The 21,767-nt window shown below is 43.5% G+C and overlaps 1 protein-coding gene across 3 annotated transcripts in view; it reads right to left on the bottom strand.

The window, feature by feature from the left end:
- Positions 1 to 21,767, bottom strand: part of Slc4a5 (solute carrier family 4 member 5) — a 126,518-nt gene that overhangs the window by 13,011 nt on the left and 91,740 nt on the right. For all 3 annotated transcript variants that reach the window (XM_046432348.2, XM_046432349.1, XM_058575095.1), the window contains 8 exons: positions 21,616 to 21,749; positions 20,655 to 20,926; positions 15,855 to 15,913; positions 12,015 to 12,215; positions 8,095 to 8,208; positions 6,408 to 6,569; positions 5,469 to 5,647; positions 4,123 to 4,195 (listed from right to left, as the gene is read on the bottom strand). In XM_046432348.2, the coding sequence (XP_046288304.1) occupies positions 4,123 to 4,195; positions 5,469 to 5,647; positions 6,408 to 6,569; positions 8,095 to 8,208; positions 12,015 to 12,215; positions 15,855 to 15,913; positions 20,655 to 20,926; positions 21,616 to 21,749 (1,194 nt within the window). The remainder of the gene's footprint in view (positions 1 to 4,122; positions 4,196 to 5,468; positions 5,648 to 6,407; positions 6,570 to 8,094; positions 8,209 to 12,014; positions 12,216 to 15,854; positions 15,914 to 20,654; positions 20,927 to 21,615; positions 21,750 to 21,767) is intronic.

Here is a 21,767-nt window from a genome sequence, read left to right as displayed (position 1 = left end):
TTATTATTATTATTTTTTATGTGGTATCGGGGATCAAACCCAATGCCTCATGCATGCTAGGCAAGTGTTCTACCACTGAGCCACAATCCTGTCCCCAGCATTTCAAATCTTTAAAACTCTTTTTTTTTTGAGTACTAGGGATTGAACCCAGAGGCACTCTACCACTGAGCTGCATCCCCAGCTTTTTTATTTTTTATTTTGCGACAGGGCCTTGCTAAGTTGCTTAGGTTGGCCTCAAACTTGTGATCCTCTTGCTTCAGCCTCCCAAGTCACTGGGATTATAGATGTGCACCACCACACCTGGCTTTTAAAAACTTTTTGAGGCATTTCTTCACCTCTGTCCAAGCTGTATTTCTGCTATTTTATCCTCTCCTTTAGCTGTACCCAATTCTTGCCACTGTGAACAAAGGCTGTCCTGCCTTGCTCTGGGTTGTGGTAGAACTCTTTGGTGATCACAAAGTATGATGCTAACAAGGGCTGCTCAACTTGTAGATGCCATTTAAGAATGTTAATGAATCCAGACAAGTAAATAACTTCTATTTTAGGATAAGTTATATTTGTTTGCATACAAAGCACACTTTGGACCTACATGCTATAAACAATCCAAGACATTTGAACTAAAGGTTAAAAAAGGAAATATATGCCAGTGGCACACAGCCATAATCTCAGTGACTCAGGAGGCTGAAGCAGGAAGATTGTAAGTTTGAGGCCAGCCTCAGCAATTTAGCAAGGCCCTAAGCAATTTAGCAAGACCTGGTAAGGTAGCTTGGTGGTAAAGTGCCCTGGGTTCAATCCCCAGTACCCCCCCCCCAAAAAAAAAATAAAAGGAAATATGTGGCCCTTCCATCATTTCATTAGCACATAGTTTATGAGATTTTTGCCAAATTATGAGATAAGGTAAAAATTTTAAGGAATCACTGTCCTAATCACCCTCAAAGTGTGGAGGCAATTGAGAGAGAAATAAACACTTAAATTTAAAAACTTAGCTATCATCTGTAGCAACACAAACTCAAGTTCACTTACAATTTCCCTTTTTACTCTACTAAGTGTGAAAACAAACTGGATTAAGTCTTAAATGATTTGTAGTCATCAGTGACTGATAAAAAGTTACCTCATTTTCAAGTCAAGGAAATTGTCTTGTAATTTGCAACTTTCCCAGAAAATCCCAAATGCCTATAACATTTTATGCACAGAACTATTTTCCTTTCTCTCCTTCTTCTTCTTCTTCTTCTTCCTACCAGTGATAGGGCTGTGATCTAGAATTCTGGATTCATCAGCACAAATCTTCCTTGACTGTCCAGGAAAAGGCCCTTTTCAAACATTAATGAAACTAAAAAGTGGCAGAAAGTTACCTCTAGTGTCAGCTTTAGATCAACAATCATCACAGTACTACAATCATAAGGATGTCAGAACTTTCCTCTGTAATGTTAGGGACCAGGAGAATAACATGGGGTCCATAAGGGAGTTTTAAGGCGTCATAGGAGTTCCTCTGAGGCAGAATGCAGAAATCCTCGGTCTCAAAAAGCCATGGGAAGGTGTGAACAAAACAAAACTTCACAGCCTTGGGGTGGACTGGGAAATTTGCTCAATATGTTAAGTAATTTACATCACCCATCAAATACATGCTCACTTCCTCCTACTGAAGCTTCGTTTGACAAGATAATGAAATATTTACAAATCAGTGATGGAAGGCCTAAAGAATATCACTGATCCTCTAACAATAAAAATTATTGTCTAATATCAACACAACCATTCATTGATACAGAACAAGAGGGGGAAGGGGCAGAGAGAGAAGCTCCTAGATAGAGTCTAGGATCTCACGTCTTGATTAATTATATTTTTCTTGAACAGCTACACCAAATTTCTTGTCTTAAATATAAAATGAATCCAGTATTTAGTACTGATGTCAGTTACTAATTATGCTTTAGTTAGTTAGCTAACAGTTTTGAAAGCCTAGCTTTATAAAAAAAGTACATACCTTAATAAAATTGAATCAGAAATCCTAAATCTTATAATTTAAAACCCTAGACAGGTCAGTTCTGCTACAAAATTTGTCAAATAGATTAAACGTTGGATAAATCAAGTGTATTGATCTTTTTTTTGGGGGGGTACTCTTATTCTGGAAGAATACTGGTGGGCAGATTTTCAAATCCTTTTGTGCTTTGATTGAATGCAAAGATACTATCAAAGCACTTGGAGCCATATGGAACCTTGCAAACTTTTCCTTGACTGTCAGAACAATAACATTTCCCCATATCTGACTTACTCTCTTTAAACAATGTATTTTACAAGGTGCATACATTTATAGAGAAATACAGTACACAGCTTGAAAGAGTTACAACATTTGGCCCAAGAATTGTAACAAAAGGGAATTTCTATTATTGCTCAAAATGTCACCCAAGAGGGAGCAATGTGACTGTACATCATTTAAAGGATGACCACACCAAAGGCTTTAGCAATGCAAATTTTATGCACAGAACTATTTTCCTTTCTCCCCTCCTTCTTCTCCTTCTCCTTCTCCTTCTCCTCCTCCTCCTCCTCCTCCTCCTCCTCCTTCTTCTTCTTCTTCTTCTTCTTCTTCTTTTTTGTTCTTTTCTTTTTTTTCCTATAGGGCGGAGGATCAAGCCCAGGACTTCCTGCATGCTAGCTAGGTAAGTGCTGTACCACTGAGTTATACCCCACAGCCCTCATTTCAATTATTTTAATTATACTGCAGTCAGCATGTGACCTACATTAAGAAGATATACAACATTAGAACAAAAACAATAATTTACTAAAATCAGAGGTCAAAAGTGTGAGTGTAAAGGCCTAGAAAATGTATACACAGAATATGAGAAATGTGTTCATGAAAGAATCCATCATGTTGTAAAAGGAACAAAAGGAAGGAAACCATAGTGGAATTTTCTAACTGCTTTGTTTCTATTCAGCTATGCATCAAAAGCTCGTGTGCAAAGACTGAATTAATGAACATGCTCAGCAGCTGGGTGGCCTGCCTGGGACTGCCTGAAGTCTGAGTCTGCAAAGATAGCCAGAGGTGCTATGTGCAAAGTGTTTCTAGTAACTTTTGGCCACTAAAGTATGCTGTTTTTAGGTTCAAATTATTTTTTTACACAAATGCTTGTCAGGCGGTATCAGGAATGATACGCATGATGGTTCTTTTGAGCCCTTTCCACAAAAGTCAGCATTCTCTGGCCATTTAAAATACACTCTTAAATAAACGAAACCATCTGTGTGTAACCTGTCTCCTACACAATGAAAACATTTCTTTAAAACTCCCCAACCTTAAACCAATTGCTCAGGTGTGCCCAGCACTGATTCTCAAGCCAGAAATATTTTTTTTATACTAAATGAATCAATTAGCATCATGGTTCTCTAGTCTTTGTCTTTTAATAAGGTCAACCCCAAAATGAGCTGTTTTAAGACATTCAGAGAGGGAAAAGAACCGCAAAGATTGGAGCAATTACAGGTAACCTTAATTCAGCAATGAAAGTCTTATGTGTGCACTGACTGAGGGAAAGGGCCATTGATAGGCGACTGGCTGCAGTTGAGAGAACTGGTGGGAACACCCTAGTCCTGACTGGAAAGTGACCATTCTGGCTCAATGTCCCCCTGTTGTAGTTAGTCTCTTCCAGCGGGTCCAGTGGGACATGAGCAAGAGAATCTTCCAACTGTATGGGAAAAAGTCACTTAGGAGCTCGACAAATTCAAATCAGAGGAGCAGAGAATAGGCCTGGAACACAGCTTAAGAGTTCTCCTCTCAGAGGTTTAAACTTCAGAAAATGGGTGAGCAAGAAGGCCTCCAGTGAGCTTGGGTGATTCCTGATCTAAGCAGGGACAGAACTTGGCAGAATTTTCCCAGGGGACAGTGTCCTCTGGGAAGGTGAGAGTGTGGGCGGCTGTGAGAGAGCAGAGAGGATGGGTGATGATCACAGATGATACCACTTTACAGAGAACAGTGGCAATGGCTCTGAAATATCACTTTAGCCTACTGAAAATCCTGCCTTTTTAGGGATCGGTTGGCCAGTGATATCTGGGTTGTGTAGGGACACTCCCCATGCCTGAGTCTTCTGCTTTGTGTCTTTTCAGGTGTGACGGGGCCCTGGGTGGGATGCAGAGCCTCACCTTCAGGACAGGAGCCAGGAAAACAGAGGTCCCTGTCAGGATGAAGACAATGATCCCAGTCACTCTTTGTTCCCTGGTGGAGAAGAGCACAGTCAGGGGAGATCCAGAGATACTTGGTGACCATTCCCAGCCTCCTGCCTCTCTGTGGGCCCTCAAACTTGTGTCCAAGGCCATGGCTTCTGCATCAGGCTCTGCCTTTTAGCCTAAGGCCCAGCTGCCCTACACAGGGAAGACAGGGGCGCCCCTGAAGGAGGCCACGGCATTTTTAAGGGGCATCAAGGAACTTGTTCAGTACAGTGCCTAATAGCTGGGTGCTTGATCCTGATGGACTTCCATTGAATCTTGGCTCTGCCATTTACTCATTGTGGGATATCAGACAAGACCATGATACCTTGAGCCAGTAGAATAGAAATAATAATGACATCTACATTGGGAGATTGTTGTAATAAAAAGTGCTGATTACCTTGCTTTTTGGAAGTAAGATCCCACTTTGGCAGGGCATGACTGATGCTGGGGAAGGGGGCCTGGCTTCCAGTGGAGGAGATGTCAGAGGTTGAGGCAGGTAAGTTTTCCTGAGTGCCCAGGCACTAACATAGCCCAGGTTGGAGCCCTGGGCTCTGGGGAAGATGGCTTAGACCAGGAGCTCAGGAGACAGGAAGGGGACAGTGTCCTATCTAGTCCTGAGCCCTACATGAGGCAGAGAAGCCTCTCACAGAGCAAATCAGGTAGCCTACATATCCCAAGGCAGTAGGGAGAAACTTCCATTAGGAGAATGCTAGGATTTGGTGTAAGCCTCAGAGGCTCTATAGGGCAGATGTGATTCCCAGCCCAAAACAGCTTAGGGACCTGGCGTGGGGCATGACATGAGGAGCAAGGGAAAGAACATGTCAGGACCAGGTATAGAGGATAGTGGTGGTCCCAGGAAGGCTTTCTGGAAGAATATAAAGCATTGGAAAATAGGAGACCCAGGGGACTGGAGGGTCTTGAAGAAGAGAAAAGGGAAGGACAGGAAGAGGTTCTATCATGGTCTATGAGGTGAATCTTTGGAGTTCACGTGTGTATAGGCATATTTGTATATGTATGTGTGCATGCATGCGTGCATGTGCATGTGCTACTTGGAGACTATTTCTTAATAGTCTTAACTTTTTTCTTAGAAAGTACCACTTAGAAATAAATTTTCATCTCCCTTCTTCCCTCCCTTCCAATATCACTCCTGTTCCTAGTTCCTGGGCTGTCAGAGCAGGGACCCTTTGTCCCTAGATTCCTTAATGGTAAGAATAGCTGCCTTCCCCTTCCCTAGATGGGTCACTCCTGTTTAGGTGATCCAGGCCCTGACCTCCTCCTACCTGACTCCCAGGAACTGGGGCTGCTCCCCAGGGGCGCTGGTCTCCGTCTCCATCTTGAGGCTGTCGATGTGGGCAATGGAGATGACTGTGGCAGCCACATACCAGGGGAGCCCCGTGAAGGAGCACAGGGCCATGAGGATGCCCACCCAGAAGAGGTCCAGATGGTAGCCAGCAGCCTTCTGCACAGGTGGTAGGATGGGAGAAGCTTCTGGGAGCCTGTTTCTCCTCAGAACAGCCATTTTGTGGAACACAGTCAAAGGCTCCCCTGCCTTCCAGAGTGCACTCTGAGGGGCTACCACTCTGAGGTGCTCTCTGTAAGAACTTTAGAGGTGTTCAGGTCTCACCTCCCTCAAAGGTGGCTTTAGTTGCCACCTTGTCTGAAAGGGTGAACCAAGTAAGGGACATAGGTAATGAAGGAGAGGGATGTTCCGGCTTGGAAAAGTCCTAGGTTTGGGTCCCCGGGGAAAAAGGTTTCCACCCAGTGGCCACAGTATCTGCAGTTCCTGAATGAGATGCCCCAGCTGGGACCCTCGATTGGTCTATATTGGGGTCAAGGAGAGAGTAGCCCAAGTCTTCTTGGACCCAGAGGCATAGAGAGAGAGGAGTTTCAGGGACCAAGGAGGCTAAGGAAGTTCCTCTGCCTTATGACTTCAGGCTTGTCCTCCTGTCAGCAACTGCTTAGACTCCTAAATTCACTCTCAGGAGGTACAGAGTTGAAGGGTCACTTTGGAAGAGGCAAGGGTTCTGTATGCAGGGGCCCAGCCTAGGGCTTGGGCTTGGTCCTGGTCCTCAAAATCATCTGGCCCTGCTGGAAGTCACCCCACCCCCACCCACTCCACAACACATCAAGTGGGAACTTGTCTTCTGCTCAAAGTATTGAAAGAAGCCTCTCCCTCCTTTAATCCTTCTAACTTTGCTCCTGGCAAAGGATAGCCTTACCTTCAGCTTGTTCTCCTTCCGGTTAACAATGACAGCTGTGATCTGCTGGTCCATGAAGATCAGGATGGTCACCAGTAGGGCGGGCAGGATGCTCGCCAGGTACACCCACCACGGGTTCTTCCCAAAGGGGGCCACGAACCAGCCTCGGTCAGGCCGTGTGGGCTGAGCAGAGCAAATGAAGAGGGCCCTTTCCTCTCTCTCTTGCCAGGTGCTTGCCTGCTGGCCCCTTTCCTACCACCTCACTTTTTCCCCAACTGGGAGAACTTTTTAAGAACAATATTTTTCCCTTAAGGACATTAGGCACCTACAACTTTAAATAGATCACAGAGGCACATAGCTATGGGAAGTGGCATGAATACAGGTGGGGGCTACAGAATTAATGGGATAATTTGCTGTGATTGCCCTAGGATTGGTTGGGAAACAGAAATAAAGATCAGAAGGCAGCTGAATATGCAGTCACTAATTGCAAAAGAACAAAAAGCAGAAATGAGGTCCAAGAGACAAGAATAAAGCATTCTGGGTTCAGTGCATTATAGAATTGTCTGTAAAACAACAAACACCGTGGGCTGGAGATGTAGCTCAGTGGTGGAACACTTGCCTAGCGTACATTGAGGCCCTGGGTTCCATTCCCAGTACTTCAAAACAAAGCACCGAATATCAACTCAGACTGGCAAAGGGGACAAAGGGGTTAGCTATTGCAGAAGCTGACCTTTATAATATTTTATATTTAAAAGAAAGGGACACTTTTATTTTGAAGAGCCAGCATGAGTTGTATGAGATGTGTTTAAGCTACTCAGTAAAACCCTGAAAAAATATCATGAAGATCAAGGCCTCAAAGGCAGAGGAACATTCTAGAACCTGGACTTCCTACCTTGCTTAGATGGCAGGTGCATTTGTGAGGGAACAGGGCTTGAACTTAGCCACAAACAAATGGCACCAACTATGGACTAATGGGTAATTTCTGACAGTGGTTTTGAATTTTAAACATGTTCAGAATCACCTAAAGTGCCGGTTAAAACACAAATTGCTGGGTTCTACCCACAAGACTTTCAGATTCCATACTTCTGAGATGGGAATAAGAATATGAGAATTTGCATTTCTTTCCTTCTTTCCTCCTTTCCCTATCTTCCTTTTTTTCTTCCTTCCTTCCTTCCTCCCTCCTTCCCTCCCTTCCTTCCTTCATTTCTCTAGGAAGGGACTCACTAGCCCAACCTAGTCTGGAGTTCCTGACCTCAAGCAGTCCTCCCACCTTGGGAGTGCTGGAGTACAGACTCACCAAGAACAAGTTCCCAGGTGACAATGTGACACTAGTCCAGGGACCACACTTTGAGAATCACTGTTACAAGGGGTCATTTTCAGTAGATTCCAGTTGGCCAAGTTTGTAGACTGTCATAGGTGAGGAAATTGGAAACCCATAAATAGAAGTCAAAAGGCTTCAGCTGGACTGGAGTGTGGATTCTAGCACCTTCCCTACTCCTTAGGGTACACAGCAAGATTTCATTCTAAATATGTCCCCACCCACCTCTCAAAGGACTGCCCCTGGGAGGCTGTGCAGAAAATGGTAGAGCGTACACTGAGAACCTACAGGGTGACTTGGTTGAGAGAAGAATGTTGAGCATAGAGGAGATAAGGACTATAGCTCATGGGCAGGCAGGGCAATTGCCTGGATCAGGGGCAAGGGGCAAACCTTGATGACATTGGGCACGTGCAGCTTGGGGGTTTCCAGGCCAAAACAGGCATCGATTCCACAGAACATCAGGATGGAGAAAATAATGGAAAAGTCAGCCACCAGGGCACGGACCTACAGAAAAAAGAGAAGCTAGTGAGTGAAACATCCACCCTGCTCCAGGCTGACCCAATCTGCAGGTGGCAAAGAGGAGACCCCTTAAAGGCAGGACCCTGAAGTCAGCAGGCCTATGCTCAAATCCTGGTTCTTCTCCTTGCTGGCTGTGTGACCTTGGGGAAGCATGCCATAGAGTCTGTTTCTTCCATTATGAAAAGAAGATAAAGATAGCACCTACCTTCAGGTGCAAAGGAGCTGTGGCACATTTAGAGTGCTTGGGATACCGGTGGTCAAAGTGGGAGTTGTTAGGATGTTGGGTGGCCCTGGAAACCCTTGCTGAAGATGTGTTCTGATATGACACACTGGACGGGGCCAGCTGCCGGGTGGTGAGGGCAAGTGTTAAACTTGGAAGGAAACCCTAGCTCTCAAAAACATGACAGGTTGTCACACCCCTGGGCTGGGAGGGAAACTCTCACCCCTGCCCCAATTACATAGGGGACCTCTAGCTACTCTCAAACCTGTCCACCAAGAGTGTCCAGCCCATTATTCTTATTTCTGGGAGACCTATTCCAGGCTAGTTCTGGATCTGACTTCCCTGCCCTTTCTGAAAGCATCCTCTTGACCCCATCCCTCCCCTTATTCTATATTGGGAAGTCTCAGGGCACAGGGTCCCCCAATGTCTATCTGCCACCTTTATTTTATATCTCTTCAGAGAAAGCAATTTGAAGGGGCAGAGGCAGGTGAGGACACATCCTACTTCCCATTCAAATTGTATTAATATAACATGTGACTGACTGAAAAATCACTTAGTGTAAAAAAGACAGTGGAGAGCAAAGTCCCTACCTTAGCTTTTCTAATTCTGGTCCCACCTTCCTGACATATGTCTTGGTTTTAGTTGTTTCTGGAGGTTTATTCCATGACAGTTAATATGTTTATAGTTTCATATTTTGATTTACTAATTAAAGGCATTACTATAAAGTTTAGACTTACTTATATTACCCCTCCTTCCCTTTCCCCATTCCTAATTTCTGTTATTCATTTTAAAACTCTTTCTATGGGCTTCCTTTGTACTTTTGTGTTATGTAATTAAATATCTCATAACTCTTGCCAATATCTCTCATTCTCTGTCACGTGAGGTGAGGATCACTGTACTTGAGCTTGTCACCACCTCTCTTACTTGTCCCCCTTCCACCTATGATGCCTTCACTTTGATCTTTACATGTCAAAGCTGAGGAGATCATACACTGTTGTGTAGACACATCTTTTGTGTTTTATCTGTAAGTGGATTCCGAAAGGTGAAAAGCAATAACATCTTTATGTTGTTAGGATCATATCAGCGTTGGTCACAGCAGAACCAAGTAGTGTGCTACATTTATATTTCTTTTCCACAATTTTCCTAGCACTGAAATAAAAATGTTATCAAGTTAACTATGTGAATCTGCCATTTTTTTTGTAGGACAAAACAGTCAAATATAGGCCATTTCATATGGTCCAATCCCATATGAAGATAGACAAAATAAACAGCTGTGAACTCCCCTGCTCCTTAATAAAAATTTACCCATCCAGTGGACGATCTCTCCTGTCACCCAGTGACATCCCTGTACTAGCTCTCTAAAGAGAACCACTAGTTTGAATTCAGAGTTTACTTTTCCCATGAAGTCTCTACTTAGACTAAGTGTGTACATATCCCTTAACAAAACATGGCATTGCTTTGCTTGTTTTTAAATTTTACATAAAGGGTAACATGTTATTTGTAATCTTCTGCAATTTGCTTTATTTGTTCAACATTATGTTTATGATATTTTTCCTTGTGGATAAATGTAGCTGTAGTCTATATTATTTGCAGCTCAATCTTTGCATGATTATTTTCCATTTGTTTCTTTATTTTCATATTAATAGTTACATTTAGATCATTTTAGTTTTTCTCTTGGAATCAATGTTTCTGTGACTGTTCTTGTACACACATGAGAATTTCTCTGGGGTATATACCTGGGAGTGGATGTACTGGTTTGAAGGTCCTGTCATCTCCAGCTTTATCATAGAATGCCCATTGCCCTCCAAATTGAACATACCTCTTGACACTCTCATCTATCACTTTCAATCTCCAATACCTGATATTCCAAGGCTTGGAGTGCTAACCAACCTGATGAGTGTAAAATAGTGTAACCTCATTTTTCTCTGCAACACAAAATTCCAGGAGACAAGAAAACAGTTTTTAAGTATTTTAAGGCAAAAATATTGGTGGCCCTAGAAATATTATGCAAATTATTTTTCATCCTGAAAATAACAGACATTCTCTGAATCAGCCACTGCTCTAGCATTTTCACGTAAGAAGAAATTAGGGAGATGATGTAGGTGGGAGTGGGGAGGATGTGAGGAAGCTTGTTTTTAGGATTCATTTGTGTTGCAGTTCCATGAGTTTTTACTTAGTTGTTTTTTTGCAAAGCTTCCTAATGAACCTTTTATTTAGTCTTTAGAAAATATTGGGGAAAATTCAACTATTCATATGATAGTTATAATATTCATTTATTATTAAATGAGTTTATTATTCATAATATTCATTTGCCCTTAGTCATACTATTTATTTAAAATGGCTTTAGGAGAGCATGCATGGGATTTATGGTATGAGTGAATTGCTAAAATTCTTCCAAACATCCCTTCCCATGGCACAGCCATTCCTCACATATGCAGTTAATTTTTTTTTTAGTTGCAGATGGACACAACACCTTTATTTTGTTTATTTACATTTTTATGTGGTGATGAGGATTGAACCCAGTGCCAGGCAAGAGCCCTATCACTCAGCTACAACCCCAGCCTGCAAGTGCAGTTTTGATTAATACATATTTTATTCCAGACACAAACAGAAACTGAAATTAAAAAATAGCAGTGAGTATTTATAATAGCATTAAAAATTAGGTTGGGGATATAGCTCAGTTGGTAGAGTGCTTGCCTTGCGTGCACAAGGCCCTGGGTTTGATCCCTAGCACCAACCAAAAAAAAAAAGAAAGAAGAAGAAAGTAAAAAGGGGTCTGAGGTTGTAGCTCAGTGGTAGAGTACTTATCTAGCATGTATGAGGCCCTGGGTTCGATCCTCAGCACCACATAAACAAATAAAATAAAGATAGGGTATCCATCTACAACTTAAAAAATGTATTAAAAAAAGTAAAAAGGTCAGTCACAGAGTGGGAAAAGATATCACAACATGAAAAAATTTGTATTCAGAATATATAAAGAACTTTTTCACATCAGAAAGTAAAGAACAACCCAATAAAAACTGTGCAAGAGGATTTAAACAGAGACTTCCAAGAAGAAAGTCAAATGGCCTTATGGTCAATAAACACATGACAAGATTTTCAATTTCATTAGTTGTCGGTGCACTGAAAAATTTAAAAAACACATGAGGTATTATTGCACAGGAAGACTAAAGGTAAAAGTCTGAAAATATGAAATATTTGTTGCCAAAGTGCTTATCAACAAGAGATTCCAATTCTCCCTAACTCCAAAGTATGTGTTTTAACTTGAAAAACCCACATGAGCCAGTGCCCACATGGTGGCCCTTTTTTCAAAGGGTACCAAGGATTGAACTCAAAGGCACTTAACCACGGAGCCACATCCCCAGCCCTATTTTGTATTTCATTTAGAGACAGGGTCTCACTAAGTTGCTTAGTGCCTCGCTTTTGCTGAGGCTGGCTTTGAACTTGGGATGCTCCTGCCTCAGCTTCCTGAGCCACTGAGATTACAGGCAGGCATCACCAGCCCAGCTGATGACATTTTTCTCAATAGTTATTTGACTATAGGTTCTTCCTAACTGCATGGTGCACTTACCTTGGTAGGAAAATAGCGGCTGAATTTGAATTTCTTCAAAGTCAAGGTCATGGAGTAAGTCCCAAAGAAAAGAATGAAGGACATGAGTGCCAGGTCTGGAATGAACTGGCAGGAGTTCCCAAGTAGGCGCCCACCATAGCTCAGACACTCCTTCTTGCTCAGCAGGGACCAGTCCAGTGCTGTGAGGTTAAGGGGATCATACTTGGAGACCAAACATAAGAGAGAAAGGGTCAGAACCTTCCTGGCAGGTTGGCCTTGTCCTTCCCCTTGCTATCCCAGGCAGCCCACACACCCACCACCATGATGCCTTCAGTAACAGAATGGTGTTCCAGGGGACAGGATTGTTCAAGGAGTCATAAGCAGGCAGCACCCTGGGAGGACTGGAAGCTGACACTTGTTTTTTCATTGTGTTCTGGGGTGCACCCTATATCTTTGCTAGCAATGAGAAACTATGCAGCAGTGGCGGGAATGCCCTCCCCTTCAGTAGGCTGGACATCTGTCCCTGTCCACCAACCATGGGTCTATTGACATCTCACACTATTCTCTCCTCTCCTTCCCTTCTGTCACTCCTTTGCCAGTCCATTCTTAAGTCATTTCAGCTATTTCCCTCGTTTGTGTCCCAGATCCTAAAATTCAGGGCATGCAAAACAACGCAATTTTATATATAAATATAAATTTTATATACTTTGTATCCACAGGTTTTTCTTCTTTGAATTCAACCAACTGTGAATCAAAAATATTTTTTAAAAATTACATCTGTACTAAACATGTACAGACTACTATTACCACCTAAATGATACAATATAACAACCATTTCCATAGCATTTAGATTGTATTAGGTATTATAAGTTATCTAAAGATGATTTAAAATATCCAGGAGATGGGGCATATAAATATTATACCATTTTATATAAAGCATTTGAGCATCTATGGATTTTTAAAAATATTTTCTTAGTTGTCAATGGACTTTATTTTATTTATTTATATGTGGTGCTGAGGATTGAACACAGCGCCTCACACATGCTAGGCAAGCACTCTACCACTGAGCCACAACCCCAGCCCCAGCATCTATAGATTTTGATATCTTTGGGTGATCCTGGAGTTAAACCTCTGTGAATACTGAAGAATATCTGTATTTATGTATTCCTAAGAGTAGTAAAAGAAGGAAGAAAATGTATTATATAAATATAATACAATTTAATACATTTTAAAAATTGTTGTTAGATCTTTATTTTATTTATTTGTTTATATGTGGTGCTGAAGATAGGACCCAGTACCTCACACATGCCAGGCAAATGCGCTACCGCTGAGCCACAGCCACAGCTACAGCCCCAATTTAATACATATTTTTAAAAGTTAATGTGTAAGGGCTGGGGATACAGCTCAGTTGGTAGAGTGCTTACCTTGCATGTACAAGGCCCTGAGTTCAATCCCCAGCACCACAAACAAAACAAAACAAAACCTAAAAAAAAAAAAAAAAAAACCTAAAAAGTTAATGTGTAAATATTTAGAAACGTTACATAATGAAGTAAACATATGCTTACAACTAGCTATAAGGGATGTTTGTATTAAGACAAGTGTAATAGAGCATTACAATAAGGTCCCTAATGAATCATGCCTTCCTTCATCCACACTCATGTACGGTGTGGCATTGATGGTCCTCCTATCAAAGGGGAAGTCTGTTTTCCCACTCCTTTGAATATGGGCTGGTCTTTGACCTGCTTAGACCAACAGAGTGAGGGAGGAAGTGACTTGGAGGCAATGAAAGGAGCCTGCAGGTTCTGCCTTCACACTCTTGGAAACCTGATAACACAATGCTGTGACAAACTCAAGACTGAGAAAACCACATGGAGAGACAGGTAGAGCCATTCTGTTCCACCTGTGACAAATCCCTACCAGGCTTGCCAGCTTGAAAGGCCACAAAACTGAGTTCAGGTGAAATCAGTGAACTAGCCAGTCATCCCACAGAATTATGAGAATTATAATTGCTGCTTCTATTGCTTTAATCCAGTGTGTGTGTGTGTGTGTGTGTGTGTGTGTGTGTGTGTTATGTGTGAGCCATACCCCTGGCCTTTTTTATTTTTTATTTTGAGACAGGATCTCACTACATTTCCCAGAATGGCCTCAAACTTACGATCCTCCCGCTCAGCCTCAAGATTTGCTAATGACACATAAGTGAGGAGGTCTGGTGTGAGACTGTCTCATGCTGTCTTGCATTTTGGGACCCCATCCACTGAATGTCAGCCATATCCCTCAATCACCACATATAATTTAAAATGCTCCCTGCAGATATTGTTCCTCTACTGCCCCACAGGTCTGTCCTACTTTTCTTTTCCAGTTTGCCTCTTGGGATTTCCCCAATCTTCCATTCTCATATCAGCTGAACTAGTCCACTCGTTGTCTCCTGCACAGGTTTTGTGCTTTTCTTCTTTGGCCCTCTGTCTTTGATGTTCCATCCGCCTGGAATGTTCTCTCTATTGAATCAACCTTCTCCCAACCTTAAACATTCCACTTTGTCTTTTTTTAAAAATCATATGGGCTTATTAATTTCTAAAATTTTTTGCAGATACAGGGATATGGATGTTTCCACGGACTATAAATATATTTATAGCACATTCCACTTTCTCCATGAGGCTTTCTCTGGACTCTTCGGCTAGTTTTCTTTCCTGCCACCAGGGTTGGAAGAACATACATGGCCTAGATTTGATGCATGGCATGCCCTGCTCATGCCTCCCATAGCTCTTTTTTTTTTAATATTTATTTTTTAGGTGTAGATGGACACAACACAATGCCTTTATTTTTTATGTGGTGCTGAGGATCGAACTCGAATCCAGCCTGTGATAGGCAAGCGCTCCACCGCTGAGCCACAATCCCAGCCCCTGCCTCCCATAACTATTCACGTGCATCTTCACAAGCACATCAAAAGGAAGTTGGAAGGCAGGGACCAACTTTATCTATGTCTTCTTTATTTACTCTTTTTTTTTTCAATGCTGGCAATTGAAGCCAGGGCCTCTCATGTGCCAGGCAAGTGCTCTACCACTGAACTCCACCCCCAGCCCCACATTGATTTCTTAGTGCACATAGCATCTTGAACACAATAGGAATTGAGAAATAGGCACTGACTGATTCTTTTCTTTCTCTCTCAAGACCTGGGATTTGGAAAACCTTAGGTTAAATTGTCAATTGGAATTGTCTGAGCAGAGTCACCAACTGCCTGTGCAGGGTAACTTAAGAAGCAACCTAAAAGCATCCACTTCTCTCCCAAGGCCTATGAAGGCTACCCTTCACCTGGATTTGAGCTTCCCACCATTAGACCCATTTAGGCTGGGACATTGGCTCCTGAAGGCCACCACCCGTCATTATTGGGAAAGGTAGGCCAGACCTAGAAGTCCCAGGGACTAAGGAGGTCAAAGGACAGGTCAGATTCATTAGGGACGGGGAGCACTACTAAATTTTCTGGGACTAGAGAATTGTTGGGTGGGAACTAGTGGTCCAAGGTAGAAAGGGAAGGAAAACCAAGAAAGATGAAAGGGAAACTTTGTTTCCAATTGTGTGTACAGCCCTATTACCATCCTCACTGCTACCTCCCCTTCATTTGTAGGTATATATCATATTTTTGCAATGCATGCAATAGAAGAGGCATGTTTTAAGATGGGATGCTTACAGTACATAAGCATCTTAAAATAAAAGTACACATTTACAAAGCTCTGCGGGTGCCCCTGGGGTTGGCCTCTGTGAGTCTGAGTTGCCATGAATTGGTCTCAATTTCCCAAGTCTCTTCTCACTACCCCCACCCACAAAACAGCACCTGACCGTCTGACCTAAGAGGAGGGGACTTACCAGAGAAGCATTGAGGTTTGGTGCTGGCGAGGCTGAGGCATTGAACACAGTTGTATTCACTGTAGATGAGCAAGGACATGGGGAAGGTCAGAGGCTTTGGGATGGGGAACCTGCAATCCCCACGAAGCTCCCACCCTTTCTCCTTTCACTCCAGTTCCTTAGAGCCAAATTGGTTCCCATCATGAGGACAGCTCATCATATCTGGCCCTTCTTCACCTTCTTTGTTTTGCCTCTCTTGCCCCTGTCTTTAGGGATGGGTTGGTGGGAGGGGGCCTGGGCCAGAACTCAGACATAAGGCTGGGCCAGCTGTTGTAGGACATCTTCTGCCTGACAATAAACAGCTGGTTTTGAAAAAACTGAAATAAAGAATCTGACGCTAAGACAAGTTGGTGAATAATGTGCCTTGTGAATCTCTACTGGCCACTAGACCCATTTGGGTGCTGTTAGACTTAACATTTTTAAAGGATTAACTACATGCTTTGCACTATGCCAAATATATATATATATACACACACACACACACACACACACACACTCATTTAAGTTCCCAAATCTCCGTAAAGTATCCCCATTTTACAGATGAGGTAACTGAGGCCCAGAGAGGTTAACCTGCCTATTGCCCAAGGTCACAGAGCTCATACTTGGAGCCATGATCCCATCCCAGGCAGGCTGGCCCAGAGCATATAAACCTCCCAGTTCGGTACAGCAAGCTTTGCCATCCCCGCCCCCCACCAACACTTCCCTTCTCTCCTGCCCCTTTCCAGATGTGCTTTTTTTTTGTAAGGTCAGCTGGGCCTGTTTGAACTTATTGGCTTTGATAGTCTCTTATTTAATCTGCCCCTTTAATAGAAGACAAGGAAAATATAACCTGGGTGTAGGACCTGAAGAAGAATCAGGAACCCAAAGGTTCTGTTTTTATTTGTTCTCACTGTGTCTCTTGCTGGGCACTTCCCTTCCCTGGCCTCAGTGTCCCTTTAAGTGGAGCACCTATGGGTCCCTTCAGTTCCTGAGGAAAGCTGGAGGAAACATAATCTGCCTTCTCTCATTTCCATGTGGACTTTTCCACTCTCCCTTCTCTCTGTTGGGCCTCTCTTGCTCCTTCCTGTGGGGAGAGCTCATCACCCACATGGGGGGCTCCCCAGGGTTGGTGGCTACTCATGACAAAGGCAGGCTTCGGAGGACCACTGCTTGCCCTCTCTCTTCCTCCTGAACTGCAGGGGTGGAAGTGAAGGCCAGGCCTGCCTCACTCTCCTCCTCCAAGCAAAGGCAGACTAAGCAGTTCTCCTGTGGCAGGTGTGGGGAGATCAAGGAACCCCAGCCAGTTTGCTGGCAATAAGCCTGAGAGGCTCTGCAAGCCCCATTTGGCCCCTGCTGACTATCCACATTTGGTTAGGAACTCAGAGAGAAGAGCTTAATCTTGAAGCTTCTCCCAACCACTAACAAGCTGTCCACAGGGTTGGATAGACTACAGGGCCCTGCTAAGGTGCTCATTTCTGGGGCAGCTGGACTGGGTTGCTGACAAACGCGGTCTTGCTCAGTTTGTAGAACATTACTAGGAGTTCTATAAACCCAGTGGTTTGTTCAGATTGTTCTGACAAAAGTGTTACTTATTAGAAATCAAGGACATCTGTTGCCTTTCCTCACATTGTTGACCAAAAGAACATGATGCACAATTAACATTAGGGACAGAGAAGCTGGCCAAGAAGCTGCCTCTAGGCGACCCACTGACATGCTAGAGAATTCCCTGTTAGTGCTTAAACTTGGGGAGGTCAAACATTTTCCACCATCCAGTGTTTTCAGGCCAGACATCCTCCTGATGTCTTCCTTAGGCTTATCAATTATTTTATATCAAGAACTTTATAGAGTTTATCTGAAAGCTACTCAAGATGAAGATGGAAGAAATATAACATGGAAAATTCCAGAAAGGGTCCAAAAATATTGTAAAATTCTAGTGTGCAAAAAGTGGTACTCACTTGGGATTGAAAGCAGCCAAATCAGTGTTTGCAGCATCCATAAACAGAATACAAATCAGTTACAATGGAAACAAAGTTAAATATAAAAAGAAAGTGCCCCCGAAAAAGCGCTTATTAGGAAGAATGACAAAGAATGAGAGTATGCCATAGTTAAACTGTTTTTTTTTTCTTTTCAGTAAACCTAAGAATATGGAACAATTAGTAATTAGATGACTCATGAACTGGAAAGAAACCACAGTTAGTTCCCCACTCCCTAGTTTCCTACATATCTAGAACTTTCCTTTCTATATTCTCCTAATCAGAACTAACTTGTTCTGGTTCCAATTCCTTTATTCTCAGTGAAGAAACTGAAGATCTAATCTTTTTAAAAATTATTTTAATTGTATATATTGCTGAGAGTTGAACCCAGTGTCTCAGACATTAGAGGCAAGTACTCTACCACTGAACTACAGTCCAACCCCTGAAGACCTAGTCTTTTTGGAGTTAGTAGTTAATAATGGCTCAGCGTATTAATTAATAGTTCAAGAGAGCAGAAGCTCTCAAACTTGAGAGGGCATCAGAATTACCTGGAAGGTTTGTTAATCCATAGATGGTTGGACCCTGCCCCAGTTTCTGATTCAGAAGGTCTGGGGTAGAGCCCAAGAATTTACATTTCTGTCAAGTTCTCAGATGGTGTTAAAGCTGTGGGTCTGGGGACCACACTTTGAGAAACATGACAACAGCATGACCCAGAATGAAGTGACATGAAGCCTCTGGGCAAGACCAGAGAGGAAGCTATTTGGAAATGAAGTGGCTTCATTATGCTCCTTGAATGCTACTTTGTATGTTCCTTCATCCTCTGTTTCTAGGGCATTTTTAGGTTTGGTTTCTCCTGTGGGTAGATGATTTTCAGAATAGCCGAAGGTCTTCATATGACTCCAGAATTTCGAATGTCTATAGAAAGAGATCAAGGAATATGATTCTAAAAGTCATGTTTGTGGGAAATTTGTGCTCAGTGTAATGAATCTGGAGTCAGGAATGTACAAGCTGTAAACAAGAGCACCCAAATGGAACCTGGCCCAGAGGCAGGGTTTGCCCCAGGGCAGAATAAAAAGGGCCAGTGGGTAGCATCTCCTCAATGTTCTGGACAAGCGATGTGCCCTGACTCAGGACCAAGGGTAGCTTTACCTATCACTGGATTTTAATAGAATAACCCAACATTAATGATAGAAAAATATAAGAAAAAATTAAATCTTGACTTCTTTACAAAATCAGCGCAGTGACAGGGAGCAGGGGTGTAATCAAAACCACACTCCTTGAAGACAAGGCATTTTATCTTCCATAAAGTTCCAAAGACCCTAAAAAATTGTGCCACCAATATTTTTGATTGACTTGTGATCACCTTTTTTTAATATACATAGTAACGCTTTTGAATTCCTTGCTTATTTGTTTGTATTTTTTGATAGCACTGGGGATTGAACCCAGAGCCTTAATCAAGCTAGGCAAGAACTTTACTATTGAACTGCACCCCCAGTCCTTTTTAAACTTTTATTTTGAAACAGTCTCATTAAGTTTCCCAGATTGGCCTCAAATTTGTGATCCTCCTGCCTCAGCCTCCTGAGTAGCTACGATCACAGGTGAGGCTGAGATCACTCTGTCTGGCTCATAGTAATGTATTAAGGGACTGAAAACCCCAAATGTTTACTTATTTCCTTTAATCAAACCTGGGCATAGATTTGAAAACCTCATAAGAGCCCCACAAAACTGGTAGAGCCAACATTGACGTCCCCCTTTTATATCTAGGGAAACTGAGGTTTGGTGTGACCTTGGGTGGCCTCTGGGCCTCAGTTTGCTCTCTGTGAGTCCAGCCTGGTGCTGCTTGGAGAAGTGGGGTGGATGTCCTGTTCCTGCTCTGCAGTACCCTGGGTACACCCCACTGAATGCTCTCAGGGCCATGCTTATGGCTGCAAGGGAGGTCAGGAGATCAGACTCTATGAGAAATTCTAAGTTTCCAGATGACAGGTTTTGGTCCATAAAGTAACTCCACAAGAATGGCACTGAATACTTATTATCAGGTTGACCAGTGGGTTGATTAAACCTCCCACCTAGTATGGGGATCTCTTGGCACACAGACTTCCAGAGAGTCCAAGTAACTGGCTATCAACCAAGAGGCAGATATTTCCCATGATAGCGACTCCCACCATTGCACAGTTTTCCCAGAGTCAGCTAGCATCTGGTTCCCTGAAACTTCGGCTCCTCCATTTGTTCTACATCCTGTGTCCCTTGTGGCATGACAGTTCTTCTCTCATGCCTCTCTTATCCCTAAGAAGCTAAATAACCCCAGGTTATCCAACTGTTTTTCTATTGGCATGATTGGCAAGCCCTCCACACTGGATGTGTTCCTGTTTATAAAGATGTTCATCCATCTGATGTGCTCTCGCCTTATAAAGTATGAGACCACATTGGCAGCAATGTTTTGGGAATAAGGTGTCATGCAATGATAGAAAAAATATATGAGGAGGGACATTAGGCACCAAAAGATCTACCTCTGGCTTGGGTAGCAGGCTGACAGGTGTAGCCTCCACATCACCCTGCACTGAGGCAAACTGTGCCTATGCCTTCCTGAGATACCCCCATACCCTTCTGATCATAGCCCTGGGAGTTGATATTAAGGCTACTGTTCTCTTGGTTTCCTTCCAAAAACTGGGCTTAATACCCTGTGCGGCTCCCTTGGAATGATGGGCTGAACAGCCCCTCTCAAACAGGCTCTCCTGCATTTGACAGAGCTGTGGTCCTAGGGGAGAGTATGTTGGGGGGTGGGCAGGGCATGTCTGGGGTTACCGGTCACCTGTGTCAGGGGCGACACACTCGCATTTGTAGGTGGTGATGGAGTCGGGCTTGAAGTCCCTGTTGATGGGGTAGTACTTGAAGGCACCGATCATTTTCTTGATGGCATCATAGATGAAGATGAAGCTGATGAGGGTGGAGAAGCCCTCCTCGGTGAAGCGGGTGATATATTTGATGATAAAGCTGGCATCTGTGGCCACCAGGACAAGGCACTGGATGGCTGAGTGTAGGCCAATCCAGAGGCGGAACTCCATGTAGTCTAGGCCATTGCCTCTGGAAGGCAGAGGGAAAGTGGGGGGGGTCCTCCAGTCCAGGATTCCTGTGCTTGGCTTCCCAGACCCACCCTTAGCAGCTCATTTTCCCCTCCCATGGCACAGGTTCCCTCCTAGGGACAGTCAAAGGACTGGGGACAGGGACAATTCCTGGGTGGGGTTGCCTGATCTTTGAGAAGTCTAGGAAAAGATCCCATGGAGGTATGCAGGAAGGTGCTGAGGGACTCAGTGCCCACATAGTTGGTCACAGACACCCAGCGTCAATGAAAAACAGGAAATTTCAGATGAATAGGGCTGGAGCAGGCCTTAGGCATAGTTGAGTCAAACCCTTGGGGTGTAGATGAGGCAGCAGAGCCTGGAGTGATGGGAGTTGCCTGGGTCTGGGTGCAGCCTTCTGACCTCCAGCCCAAGACTTTCAAACACTACACTGACTTTTAATTGAACAGAATGGTATGAGTCTTCTTCCCTTGTCTTGCCTGGATTGCTCCCTGTGGGCTGTGCTAATACACACTAAAATAGTCATCTTAAAGGCAGGTAGCTGGCAGAAGCCAGGAGGATCCACCTGACAATCTCTCCCTTGTTAAAGGTAGCTTTGGCACTTCCTAGTCCCTGCCTATTACTGTGTCTTGGCTTTGGCTAACAGCCCTAAGTGCAAGAGATGGCAGGGGGCATCACCAAAAGGATACCTACTTGCTAAAGTCGAAGAGGAGCTTCTCAAAGATGAGGATGGGCCCTGTGCTGCTGAGGATGATGAGAGGCTGTCCCGAGAAGAGGCAGAACAAGGAGCCAGCCATGGCAGTGCCCAGGAAGCTCTCCATCACTCCCTGGGGGCATGAGAAGTG

This window comes from Marmota monax, unplaced genomic scaffold (assembly GCF_021218885.2).
Source record: "Marmota monax isolate L192 unplaced genomic scaffold, Marmota_monax_Labrador192_F-V1.1 WCK01_AAM20220418_F8-fsc00106, whole genome shotgun sequence".
Classification (NCBI taxonomy): Eukaryota; Metazoa; Chordata; class Mammalia; order Rodentia; family Sciuridae; genus Marmota; species Marmota monax.
The sequence above is the reverse complement of the archived record's forward strand: the minus strand, read 5'-3'. Positions and strand labels throughout refer to the sequence as shown.